At 38.7% G+C, this 14581-nt stretch overlaps 1 protein-coding gene across 1 annotated transcript in view; it reads right to left on the bottom strand.

Annotated features, from left to right (window-relative positions):
* Positions 1-13354, bottom strand: part of GCNT2 (glucosaminyl (N-acetyl) transferase 2 (I blood group)) — a 132451-nt gene extending 119097 nt beyond the window's left edge. The window contains exon 1 of the mRNA XM_043965956.1: positions 12439-13354. Within this exon, the coding sequence (XP_043821891.1) occupies positions 12439-13354 (916 nt within the window). The remainder of the gene's footprint in view (positions 1-12438) is intronic.
* Between the last annotated feature and the right edge of the window lie 1227 nt (positions 13355-14581).

The following is a 14581-nucleotide window of genomic DNA, read 5'->3' as shown; positions in this document are numbered from 1 at the left end:
AATGGGATATACTTTTGTGATGCTGTTGTACTGGCATTCTCCCAAGGTTAGAATGCAGTCTTCTTACTTCCATCTTGTACAATCCCTGACTTCCTTCAAGGTTCATCTCAAACACTTTCTAACACATGAAACTGTTTTTGATTCCCTTAGCTGTTGGTACCTGTCTTTTAAGAAACACTTTTCATCTCTTTTATATCTTCATTGTATATACACATATATTTATTGTTATTCAGTTGTTTCCATGGAATCTGATTCTTCATGACCCCATTTTACATTTTCTTGGCAAAGATATTGGAGTAGTTTGCCATTTCCTTCTCCAGCTCATTTTTATAGGTAAAGACACTGAGGGAAATAGGGTTAAGTGACTTGCCCAGAGGCACACAGCCAGTAAATTCTGAGACAAGATTTAAACTCAGAAAGATGAGTCTTTCTGAATCTAGGCCTGGCACTCTATACACTGTACCACCTATCTGCTCCTTAAACATGTATTTATATATGCAAATATGCACACATGTATCTATGTACACACATAATCCTCATGTATGGGCATATACACATACACATATTGCATTCACCATCTAAGCTTCTTAAAGATAGGGACTGTTTTCACTTTTATCTTTGTATTCCCAGTGTGGGCAAAAGGTAGATGCTTTATAAATGTTTCTCAGATCCCTCAGAAAAGCTTTTTCCGAGGCATTCACTGTAATGTCGTTGTAGTTACACCTAGCTCTAGTCTCTTTCATTGTTCTACATCCTCCTTCTTGGGGTCTCTGAAACTCTCTTCCCCATGAATTTTCATTATCAAAGTGGGACTTTTTTCTCTCTCCCAAAGGGCCTTTTTATCTTTTTGATTGCAGACATTTTTGGGATAGACAAAGGAACATGTTGGACAAGTAAGATTTATTTCAGAGGAAGACTTGGACTTTCTGTTTCTCATGAATTTTCTCTCTCTCTCACACAGACACACGAGAAGAGAAGAGAAGGGAAGAGAAGAGAAGAGAAGGAAAGGGAAGAGAAGAGAAGAGAAGAGGAGAGGAGAGGAGAGGAGAGGAGAGGAGAGGAGAGGAGAGGAGAGGAGAGGAGAGGAGAGGAGAGGAGAGGAGAGGAGAGGAGAGAAGAGAAGAGAAGAGAAGAGAAGAGAAGAGAAGAGAAGAGAAGAGAAGAGAAGAGAAGAGAAGAGAAGAGAAGAGAAGAGAAGAGAAGAGAAGAGAAAGTATAAAGAAAAGGAAAAGAAAAGGAAATTTTAAAATAGCAGCTCTTTTTGCAATGGCAAAGAATTGGAAATTGAGAGGATGTCCATCAATTGGGGAATGGCTAAACAAATTGATTATATGATTGTAACGAAATACTGTTGTGTTGTAAGAAATAATGACTAGACTGATTTCAGAAAAACCTGGAAAGACTAACATGAACTGATACAAAGTGAAGTGAGCAGAACCATAACATTGTACATAGTAACAGCAATATTGTATAATGAACTGTGAATGACTTAGCTATTCTCAGCAATACAAAGATCCAAGACAATCCCAAAGGACTTATGATGAAATATGCTATCCACCTCCAGGTGGGAGGAAGGGAAGGAGGGAGAAAATTTGGAACTCAAAATTTTAAAAACTGAATGTTAAATTTTTTCATGTAATTGGAGAAAAAAATAAAATATTATTAAAAATAATAGCACCTACCTTACAAGGCTGCTATGAAGATCAGATGAGTTAATATATGTGAACTGTATTATAAACCTTAGCTATCATACTCAGATACTTTGTTCCTTGTAGCCTCACTCTGCTAGACAGACATATGATCCCTTTGATAAGCCATCTGTCAAGGAGTTTTCCAGCTAATTTCTTGTGCTTTCTCTAGAACCTAGAATTCCTACCCTATGGGTCCCAAAAGCCTATTTTCAAAAATGCTGTGATAAGTTTATTACATTATAACTGATGTCATTTGTAATCCTATGTTATACATTTTATTTTATGCATTTAAAAATTATTCTGAGAAAAGATACACAGGGGTCCATGACATAAAAAGGGTTAAGAACCCCTGAACCAGATGATTGGTCTAGACCTATCATAGTAATGATGTGGGTGGCATAATGAATAGAACAATAGAATTGGAATCAGGAAGACCTGAGTTTGAAACCCAAGTGGACACTACCTATGTGACCGTGGGCAAGAACAAAACCTCTAGTTGGAGGGAAATATCAATAGCACCTACCTCACAGGGGTATAGTGAAGACCATAAGTGATAAGGAGTGCAATTGTAAATGTTAGCATTATTATCTTAACAATGAACCACACTGAGGCAGGAGAATAACTGTGTGCTGGCAAGGGTTAATTGGTGGCAACTCTCTTCAATGCTTCAGAGAAATTAAGAGGAAGGAAAAGGAGTGGGGTGGTTAATAAAATGGACAAAACTAGGAAAGAGTCTGGTTGGGGAAAAGAGAGTTAGTAGCATTAGCTTCAACAACCTGTTTTCAGACTCAATCAACCAACCAACACTAAATGTTTCCTCTGTTCCAGGCACTGTGGGGGAATATAAAGGAGTATTAATCATGGTTTCTGTCCGTAGATTGTTAGATTTAGTTGAAAAGATATGGTATTTACTTCTTTTTTTTTTTTTGTGAGGCAATTGGGGTTAAGTGACTTGCCCAGGGTCACACAGCTAGTAAGTGTTAAATGTCTGAGGCCGGATTTGAACTCAGGTCCTCCTGAATCCAGGGCCGGTGCTCTATCCACTGCGCCACCTAGCTAACCCTGGTATTTACTTCTAAAAGGCCCCTAATGACATTAGACAATCTAACATCCGTGTCAAAATAATAGTACAAAGTTTTATACTATTTTTGTACAAGATAACTTGATTAAAAGAAAAAAATGAAAGTGAAAAATAGCATGCTTCAGTCTGTTCCATCAATATCAGTTCTTTCTTTGGAGGTAGATAGTATATTTCATCAATAGTCCTTAGGTATTGTCTTGGATCATTTTATTGTTGAGAATAGTCAAGTCATTCACAGTTCTTTATCAAATAATATTGCTGTCTCTGTGTACAATATTCTCTCAGTTCTGATCACTTCACAATACATCATTTCATACATGTCTTTCCAGGCCTTTCTGAAGTCATCCTGCTTGTCATTTCTTATAGCACAATAATATTCTATCACCATCATATACCACAGCTTGTTTATCCATTCCCCAATTGGCGGGCATTTCTTTGATTTCTAATTCTTAGCCACCACAAACTGAGCTGCTATATTTTTGTACAAATAGATCTTTTTCTCTTTTGGGGGATGTTTTTGAGATATAAACTTAGCAGTGGTATTCCTGGGTCAAAGGGTATGCACAGTTCTATAGCCCTTTGGTCATAGCTCCAAATTGCTCTCCAGAATGGTTGGATCTTTTCACAACTCCACCAAGAGTGGATTAGTGTCCCAGCTTTCCCACATCCCCTCCAACATCCAATATTTTCTGTTTTTGTTATATTTGCCACTCTGAAAGGTGTGAGGTGATACCTCAGAGTTGTTTTAATTTGCATTTCTCTGATCAATAAGGATCTAGAGCATTTTTCATATGATTGTAGATAGCTTTGTTTTCTTTGTCTGAAAACTGCCTGTTCATATCCTTTGACCATTTATCAATTGGGCAATTACTTGTGTTTTTCTAAATTTGACTCAGTTCTCTATTTTATTTTATTTTATTTTGGTTTTTGGGTGAGGCAATTGGGGTTAAGTGACTTGCCCAAGGTCACACAGCCAGTGTCAAGTTTCTGAGGCCAGATTTGAACTCAGGTCCTCTTGACTCCAGGGCCGGTGTTCTATCCACTGTGCCACCTAGGTTCCCCTCAGTTCTCTATTTTAATAACATAAAAAACAACTCACTTAGATAATGCAAAACCATGATAGCCAGGACCAGTGATATTGATGTTGTTGAGTCAGGTCTGACTCTCTGTGACCCAATGGACTTTTGTCTGTGGGGTTTCTTGGCAAAGATATTGGAGTGATTTGCCATTTCCTTCTCTAGTGTGCCCCCATTTTATGGGAAGAACAGAAAAAATAGGGTTTAAGTGACTTGCCCAGGGTCATACTACTAGTAAGTATTTGAAGCTGGATTTGAACTAGATCTTCCTGAATCCATACCTAGTACTCTAGCCACTACTCCACCTAGTTGCCCTATGTGATAACATGGTACTTAACACTATATCAGTTTAGTTACTATTGCATTATGGGCCAAGTGGGCAAGGAATGGGTAGAAAATAATTTCCTTAATGGTAGGGTTAGTAAGACCCTAGAATCATGGTTTCCGTTTTTCTTCACCTTTCACCGCTGTTGGCACCTTCAAGAAAGAAGTATTAGAGGCCCAAGAAGTCAAGAAAATAAGGAAAAAGAAAAGTAGATTCATTTTTGGTAAGACCTAATTTGGTCAGGTGATAGTTCATTTGGGTTATCCACAACAGATAGCTTTAATTTTCTGAGAACTCAGAGGTTCTTAAATTGTCTCAAGGCCTCAGGCTTTGTTTTGGTTCCACCCTCTATAAAATGGGAATAATCTCTGCTTCACAGCATTAACTAATTAATGATTAAAAAGTACTTTGAGGGGCAGCTAGATGGCCCAGTGGATAGAGCACCAGCCCTGGAGTCAGGAGTACCTGAGTTCAAATCCGGCCTCAGACACTTAACACTTACTAGCTGTGTGACCCTGGGCAAGTCACTTAACCCCAATTGCCTCACTAAAACAAAACAAAAAAACAAAACAAAAAAAAGTACTTTGAAAACATACAGTACTTTACATTTATTAGATCAGTTGAAACATTTCCTTTGGCAGAAGGCTACTATGGAGCATATTCAAAGTACAAAATGAAACCTCAGCACCAGATCCTTAAGAAGCAATTCTTTCTACTGGGGCAAATTCAGTTAGGGGTGGAGGGACAGTGGGAGAGAGGACAGTCTGATTATAAGTATGGTTAAGCTGTGAAGGGAAACAGACCATTTTCCTTTCTTTTTAAAAAAATTGAAATTAAAAAAATATTTTCTAATTATATATAAAAACAATTCTTACTGGTGGTGGAGTTGTAAACTGATTAAAAAATGCTGTAGAGCAATTTGGAACTATGGCCAAAACCATTCATGCTCTTTGACCTAGTAATACCACTACTAGGTCAGTATCCAAAAAGAGATAAAACCCCAAAAGTTAAAGGACCTATATGTATTAAAAATATTTATGGCAGCTCTTTTCTGGTGCAAAGAATTCAAAATTGAGGGGATGCCCATTATGATGGAACACTATTGTGCTATAAGAAATGATGAGCAGGATGCTCTCAGAAAAACCTGGAAAGACTTAGATGAGCTGATGCAAAGTGAAAGGTACTGTGTACAAAGTAGCAGCAATATTGTAAGATGATCAGCTGTGAATGACTTTTCTATTCTCAGCAATACAATGATCCAAGACAACTCTGAAGGACATCTGATGAAAAAAGAAATCAATCTCCAGAGAAATAACTGATGGTGTCTGAATACAGATTGAAGTATATTTTTTTTAGTTTATTTTTCTTGAGTTTTTTTTTGTCTGTTTTCTTTCACAACCTGACTGATATTGAAATGTTTTGCATGACTACACATGTTTGATTTATATTGAATAGCTTGCCTTCTTGTGGGGGAGGAAAGAAGATAATTTGGAGCACAAAGTTTTTTGAATGGATGTTAAAAATTGTTTCTGCATGTAATTCAGGAAAAATAAAATTCTAAATAAATGGGAAAAAATCTAAAAACAATTCTTAACATTCATTTAAATTTTTTTTGAGTTCCAAATTCTCTTTCTCCCTTCCTCCCTTTAATAAAGCCTATATATGAGTAGTCCATTTTCTAGGCAGTTTAACCCATTCTGCTTCAGGAGTAGGGGGAGGAGGCTAAAGAGGCATGCCACTCAGGGAGTGCTGGAACCAGCTTAAACTGGCTGGTCAATTGTTTAATTTTTAGTGTGTGAGCATTTAAGCCTAGGAAACTGGCAAACAACAAATCAGAGAGTGATTGATTGTCTAGACCTAAAAAAAAAGTGATGGAGAAAATGTTAATAATTCAGGTTATACTTAAAAGTGTGTCCTATGTACATTTTTTTTAGAGAGCTTGTTAAAACATTAACCACCATGCCCTTGACTACTACATGCCACCTTATAAAGGGGTTCCAAAGTGATAGGACCCTGGTTACTCTATGCTAGTTATGAGTATATGTTAGACTAAAATCTACAACAATAGTTCTGTGGTATTGAAAGGAGAACTGGACCATGCAGGTTAAAAACTAAGGTAGGGGGGCAAGCTAGGTGGCACAGTGGATAGAGCACAGGTGCTGGAGTCAGGAGGACCTGAGTTCAAATCCAGCCTCAGACACTTAACACTTACTAGTTGTGTGACCCTGGGCAAGTCAATTAACCCCAATTGCCTCCCCAAAGAAAACAAAGCAAACCAAAACCAAAACAACCAACAACTAAGGTAGGGCCAGCTAGGTAGTGCAGTGGATAGAGCACTGTCCCTGGAGTGACACTGTTGTGGGAAATTCCGATGGAGAAACCCAAATGGCACTCAGGAAAAAGGAAGAGCAGTTTATTGACGTGCTGGCCCAAAGCAGAGTAGCCTCTGATACTCTGAGCAGCCACTAAGTGTCCAAGCTGCAGTTTTTATATCTCTTAGGCGTGAAAATGCATTCAGGTTTTCACAGGTACATTGTGGTGAGCTACTTGGCAGACAGGAAGGTATATTTCAGTAAACAGAGGCTTATGTCAGGAAGTTGGTACTAAACCACAGACTTCAGGGGAACAAACAGTATGTTCTACTTTCATTTTGGGGGTCTCAGTTCGAGCCTCAGTTTCATCCCCTGTATTTTCCCATATTGACTGGATACATCATTTAACCTGGATTGCCTCAAAAAAAAAAAAAACTAAGGTAAAATTGGTGATTAAAGAAAATTTGAGGAAAAAATATTATAGTTCACAAGGGGCCTGCATCACATAATGATATATGATAATGAATAATCACTGGATCGAATGGATTAAAGGATGGATTTTAGGGGAGGTAGGTGAGAAGGGATAGAAGGGGGAAGAAGGGAAAGGGAATAAGCACTTCTTAACTCCTACTATGTGCCAGGCATTGGTGCTAAGCACTTTTTACAAATATGATCTCATTTGAGAGAATAGAACACTGGACCTGAAGTCGGTAAGACCTCAGTTCAAATTCAGCCTCAGATGGTTATACCAGCTGCGGGACCCATGCATGGCAAGTCATTTAACCTCTATCTGTCTCTGTTTCTTCATCTGTAAAATGAAAATATTAATATCAGCAGGGTTAGTTTGAGAAAAAGATGAAATAATATAAAAATACTTTGTAAACCTTAAAGCTCTATATAAATACTTGTTGTTCAGTCCTGTCTGACTCTGTATGACCCTATTTGGGCTTTTCTTGGCAAAGATACTGGAGTGGTTTGCCATTTGCTTCTCCAGCTCATTTTGCAAATGAGGAAACTGAGGCAACCAGGGTTAAGTGACTTGCTCAGGGTTCATACCTAGTTAAGTGTCTGAATCCAGATTTGAACTAAGGAAGCTAAATCTTCCTGACTCTAGTCCTTGCACTCTATCTATTGTACCACATAGCTAGCCCAACATAAATGCTAGATATCATTATATGTAGAAATCATACATTTATATTTGGATGACCTGATGAAGAAGAAAGAGCAATGGTTTTGAATTCAGATGAGCTGGTTTTAAATTTTGATCTTCCACTTATTACTTGTGTGACCTTAGATGAGGCATTTAACCCCTTTATCTCAATTTTCTCATTTATGCTGTGATTTCCAAACTTTTTCATCACTCACAGCTATCAGTAAAAAATTTTAGCCTATGTCTCAATTTGTGTATAAATTATATACATTTACAGCTGTCCTTATGTTTATATTTATGGAAATAAACAATTTAAATAATTTTTACTTTATTAATGGCTCAAAAAATCTTCTTGCTTATCACTAAAATATAACCCATAAATAATAGGTTTTAGTGAGAACAATATGATTAGATGTGCTTCATTCTTTTTGATAATCTTTGCTTAATGTTTTGTGACATCACAATACTTTGCAATTTTTAGAAAGCAAACAGTCAGCACTGCCTTTCTGTAGAATTCTCCCTCTTCCCTTCAGGATAGCTTGTGTAGCATTTGTGATATGGCTGACATACATACAGTATAGTTTATGGTCTGTTTTTTTATATAGATAGAGTGAGGGAACCAGTGTCAATCTGTTGAATATCATTAAAGCTAATTTTCTTCCTCATTTAGAAGAAAATTACCAGCATTTATCATTTATTTTTCTCCAGATACATACAGGCAACACTCCTACCTTGTTCTTCCCCACCCCACCCCCCACATTCTGATAATCACCAACACCTGATTTGCTATAAACAAACATTAGGAATGAGTTGGTACCTGGATCTTACTACTGGCAGTTGGGGGAATGCAGTGTTTTGTGGGGGGAGAAGTGTAGAGGGAATAGCATTTTGCTTGCTTAAGGAAGTCAAGTTAGTAGAATTCTAGTCCAAAAAAGATAACTGGAATGGGGTTCTTTTATTATTCCATCTGTTGTCAGAAATGCAGAAGTCAGAGGATGGCAGTGACTGGGTTGGAACATGGATTTAGCAAGGAAAAGTTCTTCCTGGAGTATTGCTTTGTTCTGTGACTCTCCCTCCAAACATTAGACTGTAGGTTCCTTTAGGGCAAGGACTAGCTTGACTCTTTTTGTATCCCCAGAGTTTAGCAAAGTGTCTATGGCATTTAGTAAGCCCCTAATGTTGATTGACTGATCAATCAACTAATAATCTTTAGACACTTTTTTTTTTCCTTTAAGAAATCTCTCCACCAAGCCAGTTTTCAGCCCCTTCCTCTGTTAAATTTTTGAGAAGTACTTGCTGGTTTCTCAGTTTCAGCCAGGTGACATGGAAAATAGAGCACTGTACTGGAGATGAGAAGACCTGAGTTTGAATCCTGCCTGAAATACTTGCTGTGTGACCCTAGACAAGTCACTTAACCTCTAAGATTAAGTAAATGGGGATATTAAAGCACCTACCTCACAGGGTTGTTTTGAAGATCAAATGAAATAATACTCCTTGTTCTAGAAGTCTTATTCTAAGGTATTAAATTTTAAAGCTGCACTAAGACTTTTGGAGCAATTACAAATATTATCTCATTTGATCCTTGCAACAACCCTGGGAGTTAGGTGCTATAATAGTCCTTTTTTTACAGTTGAGGAAACCGAGGCAAAGAGAGTGAAGTGACTCACCCAGGGTCACACAGCTAGTAAGTGGCTAAGGTTGGATTTGAACTCTAGTCTTTCTAATTCCAGACTCAGAGCTCTATACACTGAGCCACCATCTGTCTTAAGAAGATACTTCAGGGGCAGCTAGGTGGCGCAGTGGATAGAGTACTGGCCTTGGATTCAGGAGGACCTGAGTTCAAATTCAGCCTCAGAAACTTAACACTTACTAGCTGTGTGACCCTGGGCAAGTCACAACCCCAATTGCCGAAGAAGGAGAAGGAGAAGGAGAAGGAGAAGGAGAAGGAGAAGGAGAAGGAGAAGGAGAAGGAGAAGGAGAAGGAGAAGGAGAAGGAGAAGGAGAAGGAGAAGGAGAAGGAGAAGGAGAAGGAGAAGGAGAAGGAGAAGGAGAAGGAGAAGGAGAAGGAGAAGGAGGAGATACTTCAACCAGCAGGGAAAGAAATGTGCATTCTCTAGAAAGACACAGGCACAGAGAAGCAGTATATACAAATCAGGAAGCAGCTTCAAGGAGTGACACCTCTGGCAGCAGAAAAGGACCTAAATATGAATTCAGAAGAGGACCCGCCATGGCAGTTGGGAGTTGAGACCGGGCCAGGGATCCCAGGTGAAAGCCCTTCCATGCATAGAAGGCAATAGTGGGAGGATTCCATGAGAAGGGAAAGGGGCCCTGGGTCTTACAGGGTGATAGCAGTTTCCTCAGATCTGTGTGTTCACTAGATGTGAAGGTGCACACACACACTACTTGAAGTGTGTGTTCAACTTTTCCAACAAATGTTATGTGTATTTGTGGGAAAGCGTACCTCAGGTCGATGAGGGGTAAATAGCTCCTGGAGGGAGTGTTTCCGTTAGAAATACTCTCAATCTAAAATTCTATGAATTATGTTTCCAAGGAACAGGATTAGTGATGATCATTAATTTCTACAATTGGCCAACCCCTCACTGGAGAAGAGCTACTGGGATTATCTCTTTGGGACTACATTGTAATCATGTAACATCTCTGGGCCTCAGTTTCCTCATCTGTAAAATGAGAGGGCTGGACATAATGACCTCTAAAATACCATTCTGCTCTAGATATATGATCCTATAATCTTTTTTTTTTTTTTTAGTGAGGCAATTGGGGTCAAGTGACTTGCCCAGGGTCACACAGCCAGTAAGTGTTAAGTGTCTGAGGCCGGATCCGAACCCAGGTCCTCCTGACTCCAGGGCTGGTGCTTTATCCATTGTGCCACCTAGCTGCCCCTGATCCTATAATCTTAATTCATCATGGTCACTCTTTTTTTGTTCACTTGTTTTCAGTCATGACTGATGGATTCTTCATGACCCCATTTGGGGTTTTTTGGGAAAAGATACTGGAATGGTTTGCCATTCCTTTTCCAGATCATTTTACAGATGAGGAAACTGAGACAAACAAGGTTAAGTGACTTGCCCAGGGTCACACAGCTAGTAAATGTCTGAAGTCAGATTGGAATTCAGAGAGACGATTCTTCCTGACTCCAGGCCTAGTGCTCTACCACTGTACAACCTAGCTGCTCTATGTTTACCATTTCAGAAACTAAGACATCTTAGTATTATTATCCAAATACTTTTTGACCTCATGCTATACCTAGTTGCCCCATCATATTACTCTTAGATTCCTCATTAGTTGATCATCATTATTCCTTATTAAAAGATTGCTTATTAATCTATATTATTGTTCCATATTATATTATATTATATTATATTATATTATATTATATTATATTATATTATATTATATTATATTATATTAATCTGCATTATAGTGAATCCCAGTTTCCTCATGTGCCTCTGAGTCTGCTCTATAATAAAGCAAGGGATATAAAAACCCTGATAGTTCACAATTTTCCCAGAATAGACAATGGAAATATCTATTCTAACTCAGGGGCAATGGAAAGAGTGTATCTGTTTGTAGTTAGAGGACCTGGGTTCTCAAAGGATTCCCCACTCTTCCACTTAATACCTGTGGGTAAGTACCTAACCTGTCTTGGTCTCAATGAGTTCATCTGTAAATGAATTGGTTGGCCTAGAGCAGGACTTCTTAAACTTCTGCCCAAGAAATTTTTACATGGCCCTGGGGTGACATTTTTCCCTTTAAATCTTTTCAAATGCTGGACTATTTCCTTATTGGTTTTCAGAGGGAAATCTTGCTTACTGACTACTTGTCCTCTTAATCTTCCTCCCAGTCCTTTTGGCTTTACTTCCCCATTCTTTTTCTTTTTCTTTTTGGCAGGACAATGAGGGTTAAGTGACTTGCCCAGGGTCACATAGCTAGTAAGTGTGTCAAGTGTTTGATCCTGGATTTGAACTCAGGTCCTCCCAAATCCAGGGTTGGTGCTTTATCTACTGCATCACCTAGCCACCCCTTTCCCCATTCTTTTTCAAATAACCTCATTGGATGATCAACCATGATTCCAGAGGACTCAAAATGAAACATGCTACCTACCTTCTGATAAATGATGGACTCAGAGTGTAGATTGAGACATAATTTTTTTGGACATGGCCAATTCAGGAATTTGTTTTGCTTGACTATACATGTTCATAATGGGTTTTGTTTTTTTTCATGCTCTTTCAATGGGGACAGTGGTGGTAAGGAGGTAAAACTGCATTTGAAAAAAATAATTAGTGAAAAAAACTTTTTGTGTCTTCTACTTTACCCCTGCCTTACTCATTTCTGTTCCTCTTATAAAGTAGGCTCCTTGTGAGTAGGGATTATTTCATTCATTTATATTTGTATCTCCAGTATCCAGCACAGTGCATGACACAATCAATACTTAGCCAATGCTTATTAATTGATTTCTTGATCTAACAATAATTTACCTCCATCTCAATCAACTTATTTCAACTCTAAATCCATCATCCACAAATCCGCAAACAAATTCTGTATCTCCCATATGAATAGTATATAACAGTGGTATTGATCCTCCATACAACATTTAGCTTGCTTTTAAAAATGATTACATATGTCATCAGGGATTTATGACATATAAAGTAATTAAAATTTCATAGGCACATTTTAGGAGCATTCAGTGTACCTTATTACAATAGTTACAATTATATAATTTCTTTTCTACAATGTCCCCTGAACTTAATAATAGGTTAAAATAAAAATAAAAGTTAGCTATACCTGGAATCCTATTGAGAGTCACCCAGAAATGCTCATCGGGACTGTAGGTATCCTTAGACCACTCCAGTAAATCAATGGCCCGTTGGTCTTGGAGAACAAAGTTGGCAAATTCCCTTGTAAGGACAACATAAGCTGTGCCAAAGTAAATGGTCAGATTATGGGGAGGAAGAGTTTTCCTTCTCAAAGTCCACAGCATGAAAGAAAAGAAAATATATCTCTGCTCCTTATAGATATATTTGGTCCTTCGAATAATATGAGGAGGAGGCAGCACCCCTGGGGTGATGTTTTTCCCCTTAAATCTTTTCAAATGCTGGACTATTTCCTTATTGGTTTTCAGAGGGAAATCTTGCCCACAAGTGTTAATAATGTACTTCCACTGAACCTTAGAGGCTACAAGGTCTTTCAAGCAGTTCAGGTCAGCCCGGAGCCTGGATATTCCAGCATAGACAACTGACTCCATCTTGGAAGCAAGAAAAGCATTGGGGAAACAGCTCACCAACCACTGAACAGCATCTTTAAACTCAGCTGTTGTCTTCTCATCCACGTGAATACAGTAAACATTTTGGGGCATGTAAATTGCCCTGAAGAGTCTCTCAAAGGTTTCAAAATCCTTATGTATGACCATTGCATACGCCAAAGGAAACTGGGCTTCTTCTTTCGACAGGGGAGCTGTTATGTAGTGACTTTGGAGCAAGTAGTCTTGGCAAGAAAGATTTCCAGATGAAGTTTTTAGGATAGGTTGTTGAAAAGAAATCATCTGTCCTCTGATAATTGAATCACAAACTTCAGCAAGGACTGAAGAGTTGGTCACTTTTAGTATCTCCTTTGTTTCTATGAACACATTGTTGACATAAAAGAAGAGGATTGTCACTGTGAACATAAGCACCACTAAGAAACTAAATTTCTTCGAATTCATTTTTTTTAAAGACATCTCTGTTCTTTCTAAATGTCCTGTGGCTTTAATCTGTTTTCAAAATCAGTCTTCAAGTTTTGCTACTGGTCTTGTAGGTCTCATAGCTGCAATTTCTTGTTCTGAGAAAGAAGAGTTTCCATTCGCTCAACACAAAATATGGTCCTTCCTAAAGGTGCAGTGACACTGCTTATCTTTGGGCTTTAGATGAAGTTCTTTGGGAAGCAAGCTGACTGGCCTGCTGAATGCCTGCCATAGACAGACCAGCAGTTAGTTCAATTATAGCAAAACAGTTTGGGTAACTCACCAGATGAGAAAAGTTCCATAGCAGCAGACTGTGATGTGGTCTTTCACTGGGAAGCGGGGAAGAGTTGCCCATCCCTCATAAGTCTTTTTAGGGTCAAGTGCTGATCACAAGAAAAATCAGTAGACGGGGCCGTGGGATACTGAAGGGTAAAATGTATCTCCAAGTTCTTTGTGCTCTTCGTTTCTTAGCACCAGCTAAGCAAGAGGATCTAGGCAAACACAACAGCGACTGCTCCCCAGCCCCTATGCTTCTTTTCACCTAAAGATAAAGAATCAAGAATTCACTTTACTGAATCTAGACTTGGCAAAATGTCTCCAACCTTGTTTTATGTCATCAACAATCTTGCTCTAGGTATGAATGACAATGTAGTTTCCCCAGCCCCACTTCTGAGCAGGAAGTGCCTGAACTCATTTTATCAGCCCATCATAATAATGCTCATGCTTTGGGTTCCTGAACAAAGGCAGGTTGATACTTTAGTATCTGTGAGGATATCAGTTTGAAGGGGTAGAGATGTCATATGCCAATCTATGTAGTTACCTATGACAGCAGCTAAGTGGCACAGTGGATAGAATGCTGGGCCTGAAGTCAAGAAGGCTCATCTTCCTGAGTTCAAATCTGGTCTCAGACATTTACTAGCTGTATGACCCTGGGCAAGTCACTTAACCCTGTTTGGCTCAGCTTGCTTATCTACAAAAATGAGCTGGAGAAGGAAATGGCAAGCCACTCAAGTATCTTTGCCAAAATGGGGTCACAAAGAGTCAGACATGACTGAAAAATGACTGAACAACTACAACAACAGCTTTGATATGAGTCTTAGGGATGGCCCCATACATAAACAAAGCTGGCAGCTTCCTATATATGGTGTAATTTGAGGGGTGCTGGGAAGCCTGCCCAATTCCCAGCTGTTATTACCCCTTTAATTGCCT

The sequence above is a fragment of the Dromiciops gliroides genome, chromosome 1 (genome assembly GCF_019393635.1).
Source record: "Dromiciops gliroides isolate mDroGli1 chromosome 1, mDroGli1.pri, whole genome shotgun sequence".
NCBI classification, from domain to species: domain Eukaryota; kingdom Metazoa; phylum Chordata; class Mammalia; order Microbiotheria; family Microbiotheriidae; genus Dromiciops; species Dromiciops gliroides.
Note: the sequence above shows the minus strand (reverse complement) of the source record. Positions and strands in the feature narration are given on the sequence as shown.